Here is a 24,760-nt window from a genome sequence, read left to right as displayed (position 1 = left end):
TCAAATGTTTTATAATACAAATGGTCAAGTGAATCCATCCTTGTTCAGAAGTACTATCACTGAACTTCAAAAAACAAACAAAAAACAGATGGAAATCCAACTAGACATTTCCCAAAGAGCCTGTGAAGTTTTGTGCAGCTGATAGACCTGAAAAACTGGTTAAATTAGTATTTCAAGTGCCAAGAATCTGACATGTAAATAAGCATGAAGCATGCAAACCACACCTACCAGCCTCACTGAGCAGCAATATAATGCTGTGCAAATCCCAGGGGAGAGGAGAGAGAGAAGGATCTCTCCCAAGGCACGGGACTTTATCGCACCAGCGCAGGTACCACTTCCTTAATTACTTATCTGAATTGCCTGTCTCTGTGTTGAAATGTTAGTCGTCTACAACCTGCTGCCTTCCAGATATCATTGGACTGCTATTCCCATCTTCTATGAACGTTGCCTAAGTCAGGTTGGAGTCCACAACATTTGGAAGGCACCAGGTTAAGGAACAGTCTGCTAGATTGTCTGCTTCCACTGCCAAATCATCTGTGAAGCAATGGATTTATATTGGCCTTTCCTCTTGTCAATGTTCCCCATCTATCATGTTTCTTTTTGTGCAAGATATATCTTTCGAAACAAGTCAGCTTCATACTATGGGCTGTGTTGGACAGTGGAACGGATTCCCTTGGGAGCTAGTGGACTCTCCTTAGAGGATATAAGCAGAGCTTAGATGGCCATCTGTCTTGGATGCTTTAGTTGAGATTCCTATATTGCAAGGGATTGGATTAGATGACCCTCATGGTCCTTTTCAACTCCACCATTCTATGATCTATAGACTAAATAAACCAAACCGGAAGCTCATCGGGGATTGCAGCCTCTGAAATCTCTCTCTTTTAAAAGCTCCCCCTGCAGAAATCTGAACCTCAACCCCTCCTCAAGAAGAAATGGGGGAGGCTGAAATGATGAAACCCCAGAAAACCGTACAACAGGAAATGAACAATTTATTCAATCATTTCAATATGCCACGTCCAGGTGAAAAAGAATTCTTTACATCGCTCAAGCTAAGTTTCCAAACTATGCCAAAAGCATTATGACAATAGGTTTCTTGGGGTCTTTTTAACCATCTAGGCATGGGTGTGATCCATACATTACCAAGTCCCTGGTACTTCAAAATTTGGGATATTAACCAGAAGTTCCTCTTGTCAGTGGGTGACCGGCTGATCTCAGCTCCTAGAAATTCCAACTCACCAGGTAACGGCTCCTACCATGCTTCTCAGCTCCTCCACCCCAGGTGGCTGGCTGTTTTCAAGTGGAACTAGGTAACCTAGTTTCAGGGAGGTGTCTGATTTGGCAGGGCTGGTCCAAGACATTTTTCTGCCTGAGGCAAAGGACAAGCTAATGCCCATCCTTCATTCCAGGCATGGAAGAGAACTGGATTGGCAGTTGAATATTTTTTTAATGCTAGGAACAAGATAGGTTCACTCTTCCTAATGGTAGGGCAGGCCCTGTTGTCTTGGGTGAAGGACAAGATAGTGTCTTCCCATTCCACATATGCTAGAATCTGCCTGGCAGTGGCAGTTGAATCTTACTTCAACACTAGTAATGGGACAACATCCTTGACCACACCCAGGGGAAATGGACTAGCTTAGGTACACAGGGATGTGCTGCCTGAAGTGAGTGCCCCACTTTGCCTAGTTGCAAGGCCAACCCAGTGACTCGGCAGCATCTTCTTAAATAAGGCTCAGCAATGCTGTTGCAGGACTTATCCATGGGGTTCATGAAAGCCACTGTGAAATGGGGAAGAGGAGAGTTCTGGGCTGAGTCTGTTCCAATGCAATGCCTTTAGTCACTAGTTGCACAGGCAGGTGCCTTAGACCTAGTCAAACCATTGCTCCATCATGCCCAGATCACTGGTCCATCTCTCTTATTCCAAGGCTAGTCTGTCTTGTCTCACTTATTCCAGTTGGCAGTGGTTCTCCAAGGGTATCAGTCAGAGAATGATCTGTCATACTTCCTGCCACATGAACTTTTCAACTTGGAGATGGGGAGCCTGTGCCCCTCCAGATATTGCATGGACCATTGGCCATATTGGCTGGAAGTTGACATCTAAGAACAACCTTGAGAGGGAGGCACAGGTCCTCCATTCCTGCTTCAGCTAGAGATGACAGATGGAGCCAGTCAATCAGCATTGTGCAAGCCTTGCTTCTCATCAGCCTAGAAAATGCCGTCTTCATGCTACAGGAAAAGATGTTGCATGTGTGTTGCAACTGTGGTGAGTGGTCTGCATAGCGGACTCACCACAGCCTTATATTGAAATATCTTACTGTGGCTCCCTTCTTTCAGATCTACACATTTGGACAGTTAGCAAGCCATAGCAAGAAGTAACAGCTGGCAGGGTGCAAATTTGGGGCTATTGTTTCAATTGGAAAAACCCATCCAGCTTGAGAACAGCTCCCCAAATGGAACAAATAACTCTGAGATTGCAGAGGGAAAAGCCAGTATGGACTAAAATGAGGCACCATGGACAAGATGCATGCAGCAGGCACTGCACAGAAGCAACAAAGAACAATGTTAGGAAACAAGCCTCTAATGCAGGTGCAGGGGAAGTTTGACCCTCCAGTTGCCCTTAGAGGCATGGCCAATAGCCAAGGGTGTTTGTTGGGAGCTGTAGTTCAGCCACGTTGGGAGGGATAAAGGTTCCCCACACCTGTTATAATGGTTGACAGGGAAGCTCTGTAGTTCACTGGTAGAGCACATGCCTGCAGAACAATGTGTGCTACCTCTGAGCTTAGTACCCATTTTAGGAGGTATCAATATTTCTTTTGGTAAAAATTGTAAGAGGACTGAAGGTCACTTCAAGATATAGAATTGTCTGTGCTCTGTGCAAGCTCCTGTGCTATGCAGTGGACCTTTCATGATATGAACATTGGACATACTTCTAGTATAGGGGTTGAACTCTACTTGTAGTTGTTCTTATGGGTCACTTCAACAGCTTTCAATCTGATTGGCGGCCTTCCATTCACCTAAGACTCCTGTAACAATAATGCTCTCTCTCCCTCCCCCCCTTCCTCCCTCTCTCCCTCTGCTGATCCTGTTACTGAGCTACTCACCTCTAGGGGGGTTAGTCACTGTGACCCCCAATGATGCTATTGGGAGAAAAGTCGAAAGAATATCCCCCATCTTTATGGGTAATGAAGATGGGCAACGTACTTTGTCCTGTGTGGAAGTTGGTGGTCAACCTCGGCTAATGTTAGTGGTGAGTTTCATTTGCGCTTCAGCGTCTCTTTTGATTCCATAAGAATTATCTGTTTGTTCTTCTTTCATCCAGTATGATTAAGACTGGACGTATTCTGTGCTAAACAATCACCTGACCTCCCTTGGTGGCAAGATTGGCTCTGCCAGTGTGTGTACATCATGCCAATCTGGTGCTTCTTCTGTTTTTTTTAAATAATATTTTATTAATTTTCCAAAAATAACAAAAATAAAACAACAAGAATACAAATTCATAACTGAACAAAAAAAAATTCACTTCCCTCTAGCCCCTTCCTTAGTTCCATTATTTATCATTATACCACATGTCCGTTATAAATTTAAAAACTATTAAAATTACTTATTGTTCATTCATAATATAATTACAAGGAGTTCTACAATCCTACTAATGTATTAACCTGTATACATTGCTTTTGTATATATGCAATAAAGTCCTTCCAATCTTCCTTAAATTCATTGTCTCGTCATTTTAAAGGCACATTTTAAAGGTCTAACAGTCCACCTTTTACTTTGCTGCATATTTTGTGATTTTAAATTTCTGATGGGGTTCTCTCACCAAAGAGTGCTTGCCCCAAACCTGCATCTTGTCATCCAGGAATTCTCTTTGAATACCTATATTTTTTCCCTTGCCACCAATATAATGGAGTTGGGAGCAGGGGTAACTTAGGCTGGCTTGTGTGAGTTCTACTGGCTTCCTATACTTAGGATTGCTCGGTACTGCTATGCCTCCTTAACCCTGCAGAGGGTTTTATTAAGTAACAGAGGGTCTCTTGTTTTGATGAATGAGTTTTAATACAGTGGTACCTTGGTTTCTGAACATAATCCATTGAGGAAGACCGTTCGACTTCCGAAATGTTCAGAAACCAAAGCATTTGCTTCTGGAAGCATTTGCTTGCAGAAAATTCAATCTGGAAGCTGCGTGGAACGTTCGGCTTCTAAAAGGCGTTCAAAAACCCAAACGTTCGACTTCTGAGATGTTTGAAAACAGAGGTACCACTGTTAAATATTTTTTCGATTATTGTGAAAACATTTCTTTTCTTTCAAGGGAGAACAAATTATGGATCTATATAATAAAAAACAGGAATCCAAGAACTTCACTTTCCTCTGCAAGACTTCCAGTGGCAAGGAAACTGGCAGCTTTGAATCTTTAGCATTCCCCGGATGGTTCCTCAGCACTTCGCCGGAGCCAAACAAGCCTGTTGGATTGAGCCACCAAGGAGGTGCTGAGATCACTGAATTTTACATGGAAAACTATTATTAAAGGGGAGGGAGGTGCTGTTGCCATTCTATATATTCTGTATAGGTGTGTGGTAGAATGAAGTCCTGGAGAGATATATGAGGGAGAATCTATCAGTTTTGGTCCCTCTCAGTTTATAATTTTTCCAGCCTTAAGTTCAATACCCCACATTTTCACGCCTGTTTTACAATTTTAAAAAAAAGTCCTACTGAAACGCCATTGGCAATCAGAGGCAGCCCTATGTATAATGCAGTGCAATAATCTAACCTAGAGGTTACCCAAGCATAGACAACAGTAGTTAGGCTTTCCCTGTCCAGATAGGGCGGCTGCTGAGCCACTAGCTGAAGCTGATGGAAGGCACTCTGGGCCATTGAGGCCACCTGAGCCTCGAGTGACAGCAAAGGATCCAAGCTACGAACCTGCTCCTCCAGAGGGAGTAAAGGGTCCAGAAGTGCCTCCAAGCGGCATACCCGCTCCTTCAGAGGGAGTGTAACTCCACCGAGAGCAGGCAACCTCCCACCCATCTGGTACAGGGAACCCTCAGTCATATCTGGATTGACCTTCAGTTTGTTGGCTCTCATCCAGTCCATTACCGAGAAAAGAAAACAATTGGCCATTCATGCACAGGCTGATGAATGTTGGGAGTCTAACCACATCTGTAGGGTTCCATGTCAGCTCCAGCCAGCACCATAAGTCCCATCAAGCATGGCCAATAGTCAGAGATGCTGGTGAATCATTGTGCTTGATGAAGAGTCCAGAGTTCTTGACACACTTGATCTCTGTTTTGTGACATTTTGCTCCTAATAAAGGTATCCCCCAACTGTGGGTTTTGTATCTTTAATACCAAAGATAGCCAACACCAAAGAATACTGTTGAGGGAGGTCCTCTCACTATTGGGCAATTGCACAACACAATTGGCATTTATTGACTCAATAGCAGATAACTTTACACATAACTGCTTTTGATCATTCGCTCCCTTGGTCCAGTCACCAACTCTGAAGCTGTGAAGATCTGGAACTGGAATAAGGATCTCTGCTTCAGCAGGGATCCAGGGAGGCAAGAGAGTAGAGGCAGTAAAGGAAAAGTCAGGAAGGAAAAGCCAGGAAGGATAACCGGGTCAGAACCCAGGTTATAGCCTGGCTAAGTGACACAGCAAGAGTGGAATAATTTGTGCCAAGAAACTTGGATCTTTATATACCCTTGTAAACAAAAGTTTTGAAGCAAATTCCAAGACTGATTGCAGCTGATAGCTGAAATAAAACACTGACTCCCATGTCTGGGTTGACCTATTGGTCACTTTGTGAAATTCAAACATAAACAGAACCGCTAAATAAGAAAATCTCTGGCAAATGCCTGCAGATGGAAAGGTGACCAGCCCCTGCCAGGATAAGGGGAGGCAATTCCTCCAGTCTCTGTCCCAGCCTCCTCCAGAAGAGAAGCCTTCCAGCATCACTCCCCCCGAGACCATAAAACTCCAAGTGAATGGGATGAGTTTGACATGAAAATCTACTCCAAATTTATCCAGAGTAGGTTCCAATATAAAATCTTTTTTAAAAGAGTAAAAACTTAAACACGTTGCAGGATTCATCCCAAAATAGACAAGAGATGATTAATACTTCATCCAGCAGAGCCTTACTGCTTCTGAAGGCAAATGAGCATAATGGTCACAAATCCAATACATTCAGGATTGCCCCTGTCCATAAGAAATCCACTTGCAGAAGACTTAACTTAAACTTACAGTTGTTGTTGTTTAGTCGTTTAGTCGTGTCTGACTCTTCGTGACCCCATGGTCACATAAGTAACTTACAGTAACTTATAAGAAGTCCAAACCTTAACGCTAAGCATCCTATCTACAGAACACCACACCAGAAGGAAAAGAGATAGAAAGAGAACATGAAAGCCAGGCTCCTTCTGGCCTATTATTATAGTCAGCATGACCTTGACAGAAGAGAGAACAGAACCAGTTTAATCCAGCTGTACTCAGCTTCTCTGAAGGAATAACCCAAACATCATGAACCTTCTGCTTGTTTCTTTCACACAGAGAAGCTTCATGAATCCTCTTGAATTAATTAGGATAGGAAAGATCTAAGAAATGTAAACTGACAGAGTTGTCCCCAAAGGTGACTGGTGTGTGTGTGTGTGTGTGTGTGTGTGTGTGTGGGTTTTTACACTGGCTATACAAAGAGAAAAAGACAAGAGCCAAGTATCCTCATCCTCCATGGGACAACCCATCCCTTTACTTCTCTAGCTAGGCACTAATTAGCTCTGGTCATTGTTGTTGAGGCTGGTGAGAGTCGAAGCCCAGGAAACACTTCTTGCTAAAAGAACACTACTTCTGATCTGCGAAAAATGGCCCTTTCATTCCAAAGAAGAGAAACGATTTCATAGAATCATAGAATCATAGAGTTGGAAGAGACCACAAGGGCCATCAAGTCCAACCCCCTGCACTCCACCATCAGAGCACTCCTGACATATGGTTGTCAAGCCTCTGCTTAAAGACCTCCAAAGTAGGAGACTCCACCACACTCCTTGGCAGCAAATTCCACTGTCGAACAGCTCTTACTGTCAGGAAGTCCTTCCTAATGTTTAGGTGGAATCTTCTTTCTTGTAGTTTGGATCCATTGCTCCGTGTCCGCTTCTCTGGAGCAGCAGAAAACAACCTTTCTCCCTCCTCTATGTGACATCCTTTTATATATTTGAACATGGCTATCATATCACCCCTTAACCTCCTCTTCTCCAGGCTAAACATGCCCAGCTCCCTTAGCCGTTCCTCATAAGGCATTGTTTCCAGGCCTTTGACCATTTTGGTTGCCCTCCTCTGGACACGTTCCAGTTTGCCAGTGTCCTTCTTGAATTGTGGTGCCCAGAACTGGACACAGTACTCCAGGTGAGGTCTGACCAGAGCAGAATACAGTGACACTATTACTTCCCTTGATCTAGATGCTATACTCCTATTGATGCAGCCCAGAATTGCATTGGCTTTTTTAGCTGCCGCGTCACACTGTTGGCTCATGTGGAGTTTGTGGTCAACCAGGACTCCTAGATCATTTCATCACCTCCTTAAAATAAAGCTCCATAATACATGCCTCCCAAGGAAATACAAAAACTTGATTCAGTTGGTTAGAGTGTGGTGCTGATAATGCGAAGGTCATTTCCATGAATGCAGGGGGTCACTGCAGCAGAAGGGATAAGGCTTGTTGGATTTCCAATCAGTTAAAAAACTCAGTGTTTGGGTGGGCCTAGTTAGGTCCTTTACCAATGCAAAAGTGAAAATCATTTGCACATCCCATATGCAATCAACTTATACAAGGCTCTGTCTCCACCTCTCTCACCCAAAGACTAAAATTTTTTTTTTAAAAAAAATTGGTTATATGGATTCAGAGGTGTTTCTAATCCTGAACACCTTTTGAATACAAGAGGTAAAATCCACCTGGGCATTCTCAAAAGGGCCTGAGAGATGCTGAAGAAGGTGAGGGAGGGGACTCTTGCCTATAAAAGCTTGTTGCTTTACTTCACTTTTCCAAGTGTCATCTTCTGGGAACAATCGGATGCCACAAGCCTTACTCAAGCATCCTGGAACACAGGAGCATGCAAATCACACCCACCAGTCTCCTTAAGCAGCTATGAAATGTGTAAATCCCAGGAGAGACTTCAGTGAGGGATCTTTCACACTAAGGCACAGTACTTTCTCTCATCAGCGCCTTCAATTATTGCTCTGGACTTTCTACCTGTGTGTTAGAACAGGGGCAGACTTTGGTAATATGTCGCCCTGAGCGAAGCTATAATTTGGAACCGCCCCTTAAATATTTCTTATTTTCACATAATTTCATTTTGGTGAAGTTGCTTTTTATGAATCTTCTCAGTATGTACCTGCATAAATAAAGCCTTCCTTCCTTCCTTCCTTCCTTCCTTCCTTCCTTCCTTCCTTCCTTCCTTCCACACTGCCCTAAATCTGGCACTGGTTAGAATGCTAGCTTTCCCCAACCTTCTGCTTTCTATAAAGCTTTCTATACCATCTACTGAGCTGTGTAAGCATGATGCTCTGTGGGTGTGATATGGACTAGATCCCATAGAAAGCAACACCCAAACAGGATTTCTATGTAATCAAAACATAAAACTACAGTGGTACCTCAGGCTACAGATGCTTCAGGTTACATACGCTTCAGACTCCACAAACCCAGAAATAGTACCTCAGGTTAAGAACTTTGCTTCAGGATGAGAACAGAAATTGTGCAGCAGTGGCGCAGCGGCAGCAGGAGGCCCCATTAGCTAAAGTGGTGCTTCAGATTAAGAATAGTTTCAGGGTAAGAATGGACCTCCAGAACGAATTAAGTTCTTAGCCCGAGGTACCACTGTACATGCATTTATGCTGGTCAGAGTCCACCTGGTATTTAAATTGTGCAAGGGGAATAAAAATACTTCTAAAATTAGCAACAAGCATTAAGAATAAACCACAGCGGATTTCTTAGGCAAAGGTCTTTCTACATACAGTAACTGGTTCTGGCAACTCTTTGATTTCAAGCTATATGCTGCACTAGCTTCAGTGAGAAAGCAATCAAACCTCCCTTGCATCTGCCTGCTTGAATTTTGCAGACCCTTTGCCTGGTTTTGACAACTTATTCTATCAAGGTGGGGTCCATAGTTCATTGGGGGTGAAGTTGGAGGTGCCGCTGCACAGAAATATTCAAACTCATATAGATGGAGGGAAAGTGGCTTCTTTAGTCTAAGACGATCTGTTCATTTAGCACTCTTCCTGATTTGCTTGTGCAGAGGTTATACAATATCCGCTCTTCATTGAGCATTTGTTCTGATTTGCTTGTGGGGTGGTTATATAACAGTGCATGTCCTTCCTGATTTGTTTGCACAAATGTTACTGTATGTGATGGACTCTATAGTCACCATCATTCCTGGCTGGCTTGGGCTGACAGTAATTAGAGTCCACCAACATCTGGAGTGTCATGGGTTCCTCGCCCCTGGACTGCAGTATTAGTATTCTACAAATTTATAGACTGCTTCAGAGCATAAAGCCATGTACAAGAGAAAAGCAGAATAAAACACAGAATTATGGAAGTGCCGTTCCTCCTTTATTCCACAAAGTGGAGATATTGAGCCAAATTCTGTTCAGGAGCTTAGCAGTGTTGTGTGGGAAATATTCTAGCAGTTAGTATCCTACCACCAAATAAATCTCCCTCCACATATCTGAGTTAGCCAATTCACACCGGTTAGTCCTAGTTCACACCAGTTAGCCAGTGTTGTTGTTGATGATGGTGGTGGTGGAAATAATGTAGGAGGAGGAATCAAACTTTAGAAGCACATTGGATGGAGGCAAAACCCAGGATCCTATTTCCTCAGTCTATATCACAATATAGGGTCTTGCACCACCCTTTCATGATTTTTCAGACCTCATAGGTTGGTAGTCTTTTTGCAACAGGACATCATTGCAGTGGCAGCCTGCCCAGTCTGGAGAGGTAAAGCACTATGCAGACTTTTAAGGGTTACTGTCCTTTTAATTGAAAGCTTTGTGAGTTTGCTTTTACTGGTTTCAGTTTTTTTTTGTCTTGTCTTTTCTTTGCTGTAAAACTGAGAAAAGAAAAAGAATAAAGTAAACAGGTAATTAAAGTTCCCGGGGGTGGAGATATTGCTAATCCAACAGCCACACTGTCTTATTGATACAACAAGCCTTTCATTTTTATTAAGCATTCATAATTTCTTAGGAAACATGCATTACAGAGCTTTATTTTTAAAACAAAACAAACAAAAAACCCGAAAGAGGTTCACTATTTACAGTAGATCTGGAGAGAGCTAAGGGATTTTCTCTTTTGAATCCATGATGTTTCTGGGTTGGTTCATGAGCGCCCTTTTTGAGCCAAACAAGCCACTTGCTCAGAGTCAGTTGCTGAAATAATTTCATTTCATTTTGAAAACAACAACCATTTTTAATAGATCAAATTCACTGGTATTAGGGGTGGGGGAATCAGAATGTTGCTGCTATCCATGCTTGGCATCTGTCTGTCTTGGGAGACAATGGGTCAGTGTACCTTTGGGGGTGAGGACAAACTGTTGGAGAATTACAGTGCCTGCTGGTGCTGTGGAGACCAATGCAGGAGAGACATGTTTTGTTTCAGCTAGGGCAGATGAAGGTGCCCAGTTGTACTGCTGCGGACGCACCATGGCGTTTCTTCTGTCTGCGCTCCTCACAGTGGTCATTTCTTCTCTGGTCACTGCTATGGATACACAACTTGACTGTCTGTCTCCAGGCACTGTGGTTGTCTGCAATGGATTCCCACAATGCAGTGTTGACGTTGGCAGCCTTCAGGTCACATTTGCAGTCATCTTCATAACGCAGAGCTGGTCTGCCAATTGACCACCAGGCTTGGAGTAAAAACTCTCCCAGGAAGCGCTCAAAACCCTGCTAGTAAACTTGTTAGGTTACTCACATGTGATGATTCTGAACACCATAACAAAGGTTCAGAAATCCTTAGGTGGTATAAGGTGAAGTCTCAGACAATGGTTGCAGGGTTTTAAAAAAAGAAATATCTAGATGGGATGGTGCCTTACAGTTAGATTGTTAAAGCATGACGTTACAGCTCTACACAGCTTGGAGACCCTTCCCCTAATTTCTCTAGTGTGAAGGTTTTCCAAAGTTAGTGGTGAAAGAGAAGCACTCTGGACTTGCTTAAAGGCAGCTTCATGCCAGGTTGGAGCCTTGGTGGATCCAGGTCAAAGTAAAAACTTACTTCTGTCCCTTCTCCCGGAGTATTGCCAAAATACTCTGTTTCCATTTCAACTACGAAGGCAAAGATAAAATCACTCTCACACAGCCAAGGCACAAGAGCTGGAAAGTTACCAGCTACTGAGTGAGGAAATGGGAAATATGTTTTGCAATTTCACAATAGTGTGAGCCCTGGTGTTGGCAGGTTTTGGTGTTGATAACCACAAATATGTAGGGCAAAATCTACAGTGGTGGCCAGAAGCCTTTATTATGTCCCAAATGTAACAAAATAGTGTGGAGGTTCTCCATCCATGTTACAAAAAGCAGGGGGCAGATGAGGAAACAACAACGGAAGCTACAGATATTAGGCGGATATTATAGGGATGAACCGGTGTTTAGAGTTAATCCCCAAATGGAGGCTGCATACTGAATTAATCTCTGCTAATTAGGTTTCAGGATTTGGCAATAAATGACTGTTCCTCATTTATTAAAACCCCACCCCCAGAAAAAATAGAATGTAAGACGAGGCCACTGGATGAAGCTAGTAGGTGATCTAGCCCAGCATTGTGTTCCCACAACTGCTAGCCAGGGACCTAAGCACATTAATGATCTCCCTGTTGTTGTGGTTTAATTGTTAAGTCGTGTCCGACTCTTCATGACCCCATGGACCAGAGCACACCAGGAACTTCTGTCTTCCACTGCCTTCCGCAGTTTGGTCAAACTCACGTTAGTAGATTCGAGAACACTGTCCAACCATCTCGTCCTTTGTTGTCCCCTTCTCCTTGTGCCCTCCATCTTTTCCAATATCAGGGTCTTTTCCAGGGAGTCTTCTCTTCTCATGAAGTGGCCAAAGTATTGGAGCCTCAGCTTCAGGATCTGTCCTTCCAGTGAGCACTCAGGGCTGATTTCCTTCAGAATGGATATGTTTGATCTTCTTGCAGTCCATGGGACTCTCAAGAGTCTCCTCCAGCACCATAGTTCAAAAGCATCAATTCTTCAGCAGTCAGCCTTCTTTATGGTCCAGCTCTCACTTCCATACATCACTACTGGGAAAACCATAGCTTTAACTATACAGACCTTTGTTGGCAAGGTGATGTCTCTGTTTTTTAAGATGTTGTCTAGGTTTGTCATTGCTTTTCTCCCAAGGAGCAGGCGTCTTTTAATTTCGTGACTGCTGTCACCATCTGCAGTGATCATGGAGCCCAAGAAAGTAAAATCTCTCACTGCCTCCATTTCTTCCCCGTCTATTTGCCAGGAGGTGATGGGCCCAGTGGCCATGATCTTCGTTTTTTTGATGTTGAGCTTCAGACCATAGTTTGCGCTCTCCTCTTTCACCCTGATTAAAAGGTTCCTTAATTCCTCCTCACTTTCTGCCATCAATGTTGTGTCATCTGCATATCTGAGGTTCCTAGTCCCCAGCAAATGTTATTCAGGTGCTGAGGAAGCAAAGGAATGATTGTGTTGTAATCAAAGGACTCTTCATAATGTTCAGGGAGCGGTTTCATTCTTTGCATTCTAAGTAGGATAGGAGCCAACCTTTTCAGGAAGCTATTTCAAGGCAGTAGATAGGTAGCCGTGTTGGTCTGTCATAGTCAAAATAAAAAAATTCCTTCCAGTAGCACCTTAAAGACCAACTAAGTTAGTTCTTGGTATGAGCTTTCGAGTTCTTGGTATGAGCTTTCGTGTGCATGCACACTTCTTCAGATACACTGAAACAGAAGTTGCCAGATCCTTCTATATAGTGAGAAGGTGGGGAGGGGTGTTACTCAGAAGGGTGGTGGGAATGGGAGATAGGCAGATAGCTGAGAGAGCCTGTTGACGACTCTTAACGACTGTAATAGGTCTTACAGGAAAAGGCAAGGGGTGAAAAGGTGAGAAATGGTTTAGTCATGTATAGTGAGATAAGAATCCAATGTCTTTGTTCAGCCCAGGTCTTTCCATGGTTTTAAGTTTGGTAATGAGTTGTAATTCAGCAGCTTCTCTTTCCAGTCTATTTCTGAAATTCCTTTGTAGTAAAACAGCTACTTTGAGATCTTGTATAGAATGTCCTGGGAGATTGAAGTGTTCTCCTCTTTCAAGGCAGTTAGTTTTAATGTCATTTTTGAGTGTGCAAGATGCACTTGCTTGCACACAAGATGCATAATGCCCAATGTGCTACCATTTGTTAAGCTGAGCACAAGAGCCTTCCGGGTTATTCTTGCTCTTGTGGTTGGTGCAGACTATGAGCCCAGCAAACGTCAGCCTCACCCCCAGCACATTAACTCTTGACCAGAGCAGATCTGGAAGAGAGGAAAAGGTGGGGTTAAGTGTTTGGAGAAGGGTGGAATGGAGTATTCCTTCAGGGAGTTGATGGAATAAGGAAGCTTTAAGCCTTTGTCTCTGGAATTTTGGATTCCTTATTGTGTAAAAGTTGGCGCCAGGCTGCTAGCAATTAATGCTGGAGATCAAAGCAGCCAAAGGAATGAGGAAGCAACAGCATTTAATTGAGATGGGGGATGAGGCTTGTTGGTCAATCTCAATCAATTCATACACTAGGAATCCAAGTCTTCCTAGTTAGTTCTTTTAGCAACGCAAGTGTGAAACTTTGTAGCACATCCTGTATGCAATAGACTTGCGCAAGCAGCATGGCAGAATGATCTGTCTTCTCTTTTCTCTCAAATGTTTTATAATACAAATGGTCAAGTGAATCCATCCTTGTCCAGAAGTACCTCTATCACTGAACTTCAAAAAACAAACAAAAAAAAGATGGAAATCCAACTAGGCATTTCCCAAAGAGCCTGTGAAGTTTTGTGCAGCTGATAGACCTGAAAAACTGGTTAAATTAGTATTTCAAGTACCAAGAACCTGACATGTAAATAAGCATGAAGCATGCAAACCACACCTACCAGCCTCACTGAGCAGCAATATAATGCTGTGCAAATCCCAGATGACAGCAGAGAGAGAAGGATCTCTCCCAAGGCACAGGACTTTATCGCACCAGCGCAGGTACCACTTCCTTAATTACTTATCTGAATTGCCTGTCTCTGTGTTGAAATGTTAGTCGTCTACAACCTGCTGCCTTCCAGATATCATTGGACTGCTATTCCCATCTTCTATGAACGTTGCCTAAGTCAGGTTGGAGTCCACAACATTTGGAAGGCACCAGGTTAAGGAACAGTCTGCTAGATTCTCTGCTTCCACTGCCAAATCATCTGTGAAGCAATGGAATTGTATCTGGCCTTTCCTCTTGCCAATGTTCCCCATCTATCATGTTTCTTTTTGTGCAAGATATATCTTTTGAAACAAGTCAGCTTCAAACTATGGGCTGTGTTGGACAGTGGAACGGATTCCCTTGGGAGCTAGTGGACTCTCCTTAGAGGTTTTTAAGCAGAGCTTAGATGGCTATTTGTCTGTACAGTGGTACCTTGGTTCTCAAACTTAATCTGTTCCAGGAGTCCATTCGACTCCCAAAACCATTTGAAAACCAAGGAGTGGCTTCCGATTGGCTGCAGGAGCTTCCTGCACTCATGCGGAAGCCGCGCTGGATGGTTGTCTTCCAAAAAACATTCGCAAACCGGAACACTTACTTCTGGGTTTGTGGTGTTCAGGAGCCAATTTGTTCGGCAACTAAGCCGTTCGGGAACCAAGGTTTGACTGTATGAGAAATGCATCTGGAAGACAGAATGTATCCAGGAGCTAGTGGTCTCACAAGGAGCCCTTCCTGCCTCTGTTCTTTCCCCTTCCCTCTCTCTTGTTAAGTTTTCTGATGGAATGCATTTTGGCTTCTCATTGCTATTTTTCAATATGAATGTTTTTGAGAACAGTCCTCAATGTTTGGGAATGTTGGCAGGAGGTGAAGCTGCCTTATCAGTTGTGGAGGATAGTGCTGGGTACCTTCTTTCATGTTTGTTGTGGTTTGAGAAAGTGAGGCACTGGGAGGGAGTAGCTAATGGATGATCTGCACGTAGCCAGTCTTGAAGGCTACACAGGTTATCTATAAAATCTGACGGTTTGGGCAGAGTTTCTCTGAAGCCCATGCATGGACTGATCAGCTGCAGGGCTGTGCAAACTGAGGCTACCTGGAGGAGTCACTTTGCCACTTCTTGAGGGCTTCCAAGTGGCAGATTGAAGTGCTTGCTTGGTATGTATACATTGCTTACTGTTTCAGAATAAAATCTTTAATCTTCTCACTCACTTGTGTATTTTGTATTCCTTCTGAATCTCATTTCAAAAGAACCACCTTGCCTTTGGCAAGACACTGTCCTGCATGCTTTAGTTGAGATTCCTATATTTCAAGGGACTGGATTAATTGACCCAAATAGTCCCTTTCAACTCTACCGTTCTATGATCTATGTGTATATCTTTATTGCTTTAAAATAGATACATTTATGCCAAAAAAGCAACCAACCAACCAACCAACAAACAAACATACAATCAAATAAACAAACTATGAATTGACAAAGGTTTTACAATAGTTCACATCATTGGGAGTACAAAGGATGTTAGTTATAAGAATTGATGTAGTTTCATATATTGCTACTGTCTGTTTGTCATTCTATGATCTATAGATGAAATAAACCAAACCGGAAGCTCATCGGGGATCGCAGCGTAAGACGTCACTCTTTTTTAAAAGCTCCCCCTACAGAAATCTGAACTTCATACAGTCTGAACCTCAACCACTCATCAAGAAGAAATGGAGAAAATGGGGGAGGCTGAAATGAGGAAGCCCCACAAAACTGTACAACAGGAAATGAAAGATTTATTCAATCATTTTAAGAAGCCACCTCCAGGTGAAAAATGATTCTTTACTTTTCTATTCATAGCTTAAGCTAAGTTTCCAAACTATGCCAATCATCATTATGCCAATAGTTTCGATTTTTTAATTTTTGCCTTTTTAACCATCCAGGTACGGTTGTGATCCAGTCATTACCAGATCCCTGGTACTTCAAAATTTGGGATATTAACCAGAAGTACCTCTTGTTAGTGGGTGACCAGCTGCTCTCAGCTCCCAGAAATTCCAACTCACCAGGTAACAGCTCCTACCATGCTTCTCAGTTCCTCCACCCCAGGTGGCTGGCTGTTTTCAAGTGGAACTAGGTAACCTAGTTTCAGGGTGGTGTCTGATTAAGCAGGGCTGGTCCAAGACATTTTTCTGCCTGAGGCAAAGGACAAGCTAATGCCCATCCTTCATTCCAGGCATGGAAGCTAACTAGATTGGCAGTTGAATATTTTTTTAATGCTAGGAACAAGATAGGTTCACTCTTCCTAATGGTAGGGCAGGCCCTGTTGTCTTGGGTGAAGGACAAGATAGTGTCTTCCCATTCCACATATGCTAGAATCTGCCTGGCAGTGGCAGTTGAATCTTACTTCAACACTAGTAATGGGACAACATCCTTGACCACACCCAGGGGAAATGGACTAGCTTAGGTACACAGGGATGTGCTGCCTGAAGTGAGTGTCCCACTCTGCCTAGTTGCAAGGCCAACCCAGTGACTTGGCAGCATCTTCTTAAATAAGGCTCAGCAATCCTCTTGTGGGACTTATCCATGGGGTTCATGAGAGCCACTGTGAAATGGGGAAGAGGAGAGTTCTGGGCTGAGTCTGTTCTAATGCAATGCCTTTAGTCACTAGTTGCATAGGCAGGTGCCTTAGACCTAGTCAAACAATTGCTCCATAATGCCCAGATCACTGGTCCATCTCTCTTATTCCAAGGCTAGTCCATCTTGTCTCACTTATTCCAGTTGGCAGTGGTTCTCCAAGGGTATCAGTCAGAGAATGATCTGTCATACTTCCTGCCACATGAACTTTTTAACTTGGAGATGGGGAGCCTGTGCCCCTCCAGATATTGCATGGACCATTGGCCATATTGGCTGGAAGTTGACATCTAAGAACAACCTTGAGAGGGAGGCACAGGTCCTCCATTCCTGCTTCAGCTAGAGATGACAGATGGAGCCAGTCAATCAGCATTGTTTTTTTTTTTTATAAAATTTTTATTAGTTTTACAAAAGTTTTTATAACAAACAAACATAAAAGAAAAACAGACAAACAAAGAAATATAATTTCAAAATATCCTTTCATAAACTTCTTTCCTCGGACTTCCCCATACCTCCCCTTTCTGCATCCTCATGTCCAAATTTTATAGCAACTTATAAATGTTTTTTCCCATCCTAATTCATCATAGTCCTTTCTTGGTCTAATCTTATATTACTGCAACCCTTTCTTTCTGTAAAATCTCGACAATCTAAACTTCATCAAGTTTATAATAGTTCTTAAGATAAATCTTAAATTTCTTCCAGTCTTCTTCCGCAGCCTCCTTTCCCTGGTCACGAATTCTGCTCGTCATTTCCGCCAATGTCATATAGTCAATCACTTTCATCTGCCATTCTTCCAAGGTGGGTAAATCTTGTGTCTTCCAATACTTTGCGATCAGTATTCTTGCTGCTGTTGTTGCATACATGAAAAAAGTTCTGTCCTTTTTTGGCACCAATTGGCCGACAATGCCCAAGAGAAAGGCCTCTGGTTTCTTAAGGAAGGTATATTTGAATACCTTTTTCATTTCATTATATATCATCTCCCAGAAAGCCTTAATCTTCGGGCATGTCCACCAAAGGTGATAAAAAGTACCTTCAGTTTCCTTACATTTCCAACATTTGTTATCAGGCAAATGGTAAATTTTTGCTAGCTTAACTGGGGTCATGTACCACCTATAGACCATTTTCATCACATTTTCCTTTAAGGCACTACATGCCGTAAATTTAATACCAGTGTTCCACAACCTTTCCCAGTCAGCAGACATAATATTATGACCAATGTCCTGTGCCCACTTAATCATAGCTGATTTAACTGTTTCATCTTGTGTATTCCATTTCAACAGCAAGTTATACATTCTTGACAAATTCTTAGTATTGGGTTCTAACAATTCTGTCTCAAGTTTTGATTTTTCCACCTGGAAGCCAATTTTCCTGTCTTGTTTGAAAACCTCCATTATTTGGTAATAGTGGAGCCAATCTTGTACTTTGGGTTTTAGTTTTTCATGGCTCTTTAGTTTCAGTTTCTCTCCATCCTGTTCTAAGATCTCACAATACTTTGGCCATCCGACCTCCATATTGACTTTCTTGTGGGCCTTAGCCTCTAAGGGTGACAGCCATCTAGGGGTTTTGTTTTCCAACAGATCTTTATATCTCATCCAAACATTAAACAACGCTTTCCTTACAATATGATTTTTAAAGGCACTATGCACTTTGATTTTGTCATACCATAGATATGCATGCCAGCCAAATGCATTATTGAAACCTTCTAAATCCAAGATATCTGTATTCTCGAGGAGCATCCACTCTTTCAGCCAGCAGAATGCTGCTGCTTCATAGTACAATTTTAAGTCCGGCAGGGCAAATCCCCCTCTTTCTTTTGCATCTGTTAATATTTTATATTTTATTCTGGGCTTTTTGCCCTGCCAGACAAATTTCGCAATGTCTTTCTGCCACCTCTTGAAACAGTCCATCTTGTCAATAATCTGCAAAGTTTGAAATAAAAATAACATTCTAGGCAATACATTCATCTTAATCACTGCAATTCGGCCTAGCATTGACAATCTCAAATTTGACCATATTTCTAGATCTTTTTTAATTTCTGACCAACATTTTTCATAGTTGTCCTTATACAAATTCAAGTTTTTAGATGTTAAATTAACCCCTAGGTATTTCACCTTCTTAACCACCGTCAGACCTGACTCTTCTTGAAATTTATTCTTTTCCATATCTGTTAGGTTTTTCCCTAAGACTTTAGTTTTTTGTTTATTCAATTTAAATCCAGCTACCTGTCCAAATTGTTGGATTATTTCCAACACTCTTTTTGTACTAGTGTTTGGCTCCTGCAAGGTCAATACAAGGTCATCTGCGAACGCTCTTAACTTATAGTGTTTAGTTCCGACCATTACACCTTTAACTTGCTGGTCATCTCTAATCATGTTCAGCAGCACCTCCAGGACCGAAATAAAAAGCAATGGGGAAATTGGGCACCCCTGTCGTGTTCCTTTTTCTATCCTAAGTTCCTCAGTTATTACATTATTTACAATCAGCTTAGCTTTTTGTTCGGAATATATTGCACCCATACCATTCTCAAATCCTTGTCCTACCCCCATCCCATGAAGATTCTTTTTCATAAAACTCCACGAAATATTGTCAAAGGCTTTCTCCGCGTCCACAAATATCAAAACTGCTTTAGTATTTATGTTCACCTCTAACTTTTCCAAAATATCTATTATGTTCCTAACATTGTCGGAGAGGTGTCTTTTTGGGAGAAAGCCTGCTTGGTCTCTGTGAATCTTCTCCATCAATACTCTTTTAAATCTTTTTGCTAAAATGTCTGCAAAAATTTTGTAATCCACATTCAATAACGAAATTGGGCGGTAGTTCTTCAGTTGAGTCTTTTCAGTCTCTGTCTTTGGTATGAGTGAGATATATGCTTCTTTCCACGATTCGGGTGCCTTTTTTCCCTCTAAGATCTCGTTACAGACCTCCTTTAACGGTTGTATCAACCATTCCTTTAAAGATTTATAGTATCTGGAAGTCAGTCCGTCTGGCCCTGGAGATTTGCCCAATTGCATGTCCTGAATGGCACCCTCTATCTCTTGTTCTGTTATTCTCTGGTTTAGATCCACCTTGCTATGATGAGAGATTTTTTGTAGTCCATATTTGTTAAGGAATTTATCTATGTCCTCTTCATTTTGTAATCCTTGGGAATAAAGTTTTTTAAAATAACTCACAAAACAATTTCTTATCTCGTTGGGTTTAGATATATTTTTTCCATCCACTTCTAGGCTTGTGACTGTATTTAGTTTCTGTCTTTTCTTAAGTTGCCATGCCAGAAGTTTACCACATTTGTCTGCCGACTCAAATGTCTTTTGCTTCATTTGCTTTATTTTCCATTCTATCTCTTGGTTCATCAATTCCATATATTGCGTTTGATACAACTTAATCTCTCTCAAAATCTCCTGGGACTTTGGTTTTGATCTTAATTTTTTCTCTCCTTCTTTTATCTTTTCCAGAATTTTTTCCTTTTTCTCAATCTGTTTTCTCTTCTTTATTGAATTTTGTTGAATCAAAAATCCTCGCATCACAGCTTTACTTGCGTCCCAGATCACTCTTTTTTCCACATCGCCCTTTAGATTAATTTCAAAATAGTCCTTTAGAGTTTTTTGGGCCTTCATGTGGATCTCTCTATCTCGAAACAGGGTGTCATTCATTCTCCATCTAAACTGACCAGTTGTTGTAAATTTCATTTCCATCTTCACGGCGTTGTGGTCGGAACAGGTTTTTGGGCAGATTTCTACCTTCTTAATCTTCGGAGCCATTCCACTAGTAACCCATATTTGGTCGATTCTGGTCCAGGTCATCTTTGCATGGGAGAAAAAGGTTCCCTCTCTTTCAAGAGGGTTCCTTGTTCTCCAAATGTCTATTAAGTCCATGTTTTCAGTCATTTCGAAAAAAGTCTTGGGGAGTCTCCCTTCTTTGGTAAGTGTCAGTCTTTGTGTCTTGTCCATGTTTGTAGAAACTACACCATTCATATCTCCCATGATTATCATATTGTATTCCAAATAATCCATCAAAGTTTCATGAAGTTTTTTGAAGAATTCTGCTTTACCTTCATTTGGTGCATAGATCCCAATTATCAAAAATTTTTCTCCTTGTACCTGGATGTCCACCGCTAAATATCTTCCTTGTTCATCTTTGAACATCATTTTTGGGGCCCACTTCTCTTTTACATAAATCACAACTCTTTTTTTCACTTTGTCCGACGAAATAAATTCTTGTCCCAATTTTTTATTCATAAGCAGTCTCCTATGTGCTCTGGTTATATGAGTTTCCTGTAAACAAATCAAGTCCAGTTGTTCTCTGTACAAAATATGGAATACTTGTCGTCTCTTCAAAGGACTGTTCATCCCATTACAATTCCAGCTTAGGAATTGCAGGGCCATCTTGTTATTTTTCTGGTATTCCTCCAACAGCTCCCAATTGTTGTTCCTCCTCTGTTGGTGGTGGAAGGTTCTGTCCAAACGAAAGGTTCAGGATGTCTATTACACTCTTTTGCTCAGCAATTGGGTCTACAGTTCCTTTCTGTAGATCTTCTTGATTTCTTTGCAGGAACCTGTCTTTATCCTGTATCGTCTTTATTTTCACCTTCTTCCCCCTATAGTCAAAAGACAGTCCCTGTGGAAATTCCCACCTGAAGAGAATGGTGTTCTTCTTCAACAAGTAGACCAAATCTTTATAAAAAGCTCTCAAGTCCAAAATATGTTTAGGAATGTCTTTGAAGATCTGTATCGGTGAGTTCCCAATTTGTAAGGCCTTTTCAAAGTGCAGTCTTAGAATTCTGTCTCTTTCCTCCTTCGATCTCAAGGTAATCAGACAGTCTCTCGGCGCCTTTCTGTTCTGTCTTCTGCCCAGTCTAAATGCTGTTGTAATTTTAAATTCGTCTTCCTCTAGATCTTCCCAGGAATCAGCAAATTCTTTCGTTAAAAAGTCCGTAAGATTGTCTCCTTCGTCCTCTGGAATTGATCGTAATTTCAAATTCCTTTCTTTTCTTTGTAGTTCCCACAATGCCAGAGTTGTGTCGTGATCATAGACCTTCCTGGCAATCGGTTCTAATTTTTCCTGGGTCTCTCCAGCAATAGTTCTGGCTTCCTCCGCAATTTGGCGTGTGGCAGAATTTTCTTGCGTAAGCCTATTTATAGATTCTGTATTCAGTCAATCAGCATTGTGCAAGCCTTGCTTCTCATCAGCCTAGAAAATGCCGTCTTCATGCTACAGGAAAAGATGTTGCATGTGTGTTGCAACTGTGGTGAGTGGCCTCCATAGTAGATTCACCACAGCCTTATATTGAAATAGCTTTCTGTGGCTCCCTTCTTTCAATTCTACACATTTGGACAGTTAGCAAGCAAGCAGGAAGATACAGCTGGCAGGGTGTTTCAATTGGAAAAACCCATCCAGCTTGAGAACAGCTCCCCAAATGGAACAAATAACTCTGAGATTGCAGAGGGAAAAGCCAGTATGGACTAAAATGAGGCACCATGGACAAGATGCATGCAGCAGGCACTGCACAGAAGCAACAAAGAACAATGTTAGGAAACAAGCCTCTAATGCAGGTGCAGGGAAAGTTTGACCCTCCAGTTGCCCTAAGAGGCATGGCCAATAGCCAAGGGTGTTGGGAGCTGTTGCTTTACCCTCACCTGTTATAATGGTTGACAGGGAAGGTCTGTAATTCACTGGTAGAGCACATGCCTGCAGAACAATGTGTGCTACCTCTGAGCTTAGCACCCATTTTAGGAGGTTTCAAATTTTTTTTTGTAAAAACAATGTGTAAGAGGACTGAAGGTCACTTCAAGATACAAAATTGCTTGTGCGTTGTGCAAGCTCCTGTGCTATGCAGTGGACCTCTCGTGATATGAACATTGGACATACTTCTAGTATAGGGGTTGAGCTCCTTTCTAGAGACTTGTTCTTATGGGTCACTTCAACAGCTTTCTATCTGATTGATGGCCTTCCAGTCACCTAAGACTCCTGTACCAATAATGCTTTCTCTCTCCCTTCCTCCCGCTCTTCCTCTCTCTTTCCCTCCACTGATCCTGTTTCTGAGCTGCTCACCTCCAGAGGGGTTAATTGCTGTGGTCCCAGATAAAATTATTGGGGGAAAAGATGACAGAACATCTGCCATCTTTATGGGTAAAGAAGATGGGCAACACACTTTGTCCTGTGTGGAAGTTGGTGGTCAACCTCGGCTAAAGTTAGTGGTGAGTATCATTTGTACTTCAATGTCTCTTTTGATTCCATATTTGTCACCCCTAGTCTATATGAGAAGCTCAGCATATGAGGTCTGAGCTGGCTGCTCCAAACTCAGACCACATGGCTCTAACAAGCCTCCCTTGAGTTCCTGTACCAATAATTTAGGAACTTTCACCACTGTAACTAAGCCAATTTTTACTGCCTCTGTCTTCTGACTGATGTATGGGAAAGCACATGAACCTGGCCTTTGAAGTGTTTGTAAGTAAACCAATTTTTAACTTATTAAATGTGTGGCCTTTGGGGGAAGAGACAAACTTTGAAGGAACTTAGAAAGGTACATTTTGATGGTCTAACAGCCTATATTTCCACCCTTTACTTTGCTACATATTTTGTGATTTTAAATTTCTACTGGGGTTCTCTCACCAAAGAGTACTTGCCCCAAACCTGCACCCTGGCATCCAGGAATTCTCTTCGAATACCTATATTTTTTCCCTTGCCACCAACATAATGGAATTGGGAGCAGGGGTAACTTAGGCTGGCTTGTGTGAGTTCTACTGGCTTCCAGTACTTAGGATTGCTCAGTACTGCCAGAGGATTTTATGAGGCAACAGAGGGTCTCTTGTTTTGTTGGATGAATTTAAATAAATTATTTTGCTGATTGTTGTGAAAATGTTTTGTTTTTTTAAGGGAGAAAAAATTATGGATCTATATAATAAAAAACAGGAATCCAAGAACTTCAGTTTCCTCTGCAAGACTGCCAGCGGCAAGGAGACTGGCAGCTTTGAATCTGTAGCATTTCCAGGATGGTTTCTTAGCAGTTCGCCGGAGCCAAACAAGCCTATTGGTTTGAGCCAGCAAGGAGGTGCTGAGATCACTGAATTTTTCATGGAAAAAACAAATAAAGGGGCAGGAGGTGCTGTTGCCATTCTATAGACCCTGTATAGGTGGTGTGGTAGGATGAAGTCCCACAGATATAATTTTTCCAGCCTTAAGTTCAATACCCCACATTTCCATGGCTGCTATACATTTTTTTGAAGTCCTACTGAAAATTCATTAGCATTTTAATGCAATTTTCTCCTGCTGTACACATTTAATGCTACTTTGCATATTTTTTTGCAAAGTATTTCCCCCTCAATACACAGCATTTTTTGTGTCATTTTCCACTAGCATATGCAATTTTCTGCACACTTTAATTCTAGCATGTGCCTTTTTGTACATATGACTTGGTTGGGGAAACTGCCTGCAAAATTCAGAAAAGCAAATTTGGAAGGATGACGGTGTTTCAATTTATGCATTGTTTCCGAAAGAGTGAATTATTTATGTGAAATAAAATTATCTTATACCCCTTTTAAATGTACTTGCGGAAGGAGGAAAGGGACTATTTGTTTGTGGTTTTTGGTTCTTTTTTCAATCATGTATTTTGTGTTTTTATCCTGTACAGTGGTACCCCGGGTTACATATGCTTCAGGTTACATATGCTTCAGGTTACACACTCCACTATCCCAGAAATAGTGCTTCAGGTTAAGAACTTTGTTTCAGGATGAGAACAGAAATTGGACTCCGGCGGCGCCGCAGCAGCAGGAGGCCCCATTAGCTAAAGTGGTGCTTCAGGTTAAGAACAGTTTCAGGTTAAGAACGGATCTCTGGAACAAATTAAGTACTTAACCTGAGGTACCACTGTATTTTTATGTTGTGAACCACGCTGAGATCTACAGATAAAGGATAGTATACACATTTAATAAATCATTAAACTGGATTGGATTTGTCTGCCATCCCTACTTACAACAACCCTAT

General features: G+C 41.9%; 2 protein-coding genes across 5 annotated transcripts in view; one reads left to right on the top strand and one right to left on the bottom strand.

Moving 5' to 3' along the window:
• LOC309519570 (interleukin-36 receptor antagonist protein-like) overlaps nucleotides 1–24,760 on the bottom strand; it is a 53,977-nt gene that overhangs the window by 28,159 nt on the left and 1,058 nt on the right. The gene's annotated exons all lie outside the window — the stretch shown is intronic.
• Nucleotides 53–24,319, top strand: LOC309519563 (interleukin-36 alpha-like). Of its 4 annotated transcripts, none has more exons than XM_082200697.1 (5): nucleotides 53–328; nucleotides 889–1,020; nucleotides 1,117–1,239; nucleotides 3,105–3,244; nucleotides 4,304–5,318. In XM_082200697.1, exons 2-5 carry the CDS (start codon nucleotides 933–935, stop codon nucleotides 4,517–4,519), a joined length of 567 nt encoding a protein of 188 aa, XP_082056823.1. In that variant the 5' UTR covers nucleotides 53–328; nucleotides 889–932; the 3' UTR covers nucleotides 4,520–5,318. The 4 variants fall into 4 exon arrangements, 3 of the variants coding, with proteins under 3 accessions (XP_082056823.1, XP_082056822.1, XP_082056821.1); XM_082200696.1 differs by lacking the exons at nucleotides 889–1,020; nucleotides 1,117–1,239; nucleotides 3,105–3,244; nucleotides 4,304–5,318 and adding exons at nucleotides 15,755–15,976; nucleotides 16,093–16,215; nucleotides 22,835–22,974; nucleotides 23,654–24,319 and having other exon boundaries at nucleotides 224–328; XM_082200695.1 differs by lacking the exons at nucleotides 53–328; nucleotides 889–1,020; nucleotides 1,117–1,239; nucleotides 3,105–3,244; nucleotides 4,304–5,318 and adding exons at nucleotides 14,037–14,192; nucleotides 15,755–15,976; nucleotides 16,093–16,215; nucleotides 22,835–22,974; nucleotides 23,654–24,319.

The sequence above is a fragment of the Podarcis vaucheri genome (assembly GCF_965113315.1).
Source record: "Podarcis vaucheri genome assembly, chromosome: 15".
NCBI classification, from domain to species: Eukaryota; Metazoa; Chordata; class Lepidosauria; order Squamata; family Lacertidae; genus Podarcis; species Podarcis vaucheri.
The sequence above is the reverse complement of the archived record's forward strand: the minus strand, read 5'-3'. Positions and strand labels throughout refer to the sequence as shown.

What these genes read in the sequence shown, in the direction of transcription:
- LOC309519563 (XM_082200696.1), top strand. Translation starts at nt 15,880, where the DNA reads ATGGAGAAAATGGGGGAGGCTGAAATGAGGAAGCCCCACAAAACTGTA. An exon ending in CAGAAATTCCAACTCACCAG is followed by an intron (nt 16,216 to 22,834) that starts GTAACAGCTCCT and finishes GCTCACCTCCAG; the next exon opens with AGGGGTTAATTGCTGTGGTC. An exon ending in AACCTCGGCTAAAGTTAGTG is followed by an intron (nt 22,975 to 23,653) that starts GTGAGTATCATT and finishes TGTTTTTTTAAG; the next exon opens with GGAGAAAAAATTATGGATCT.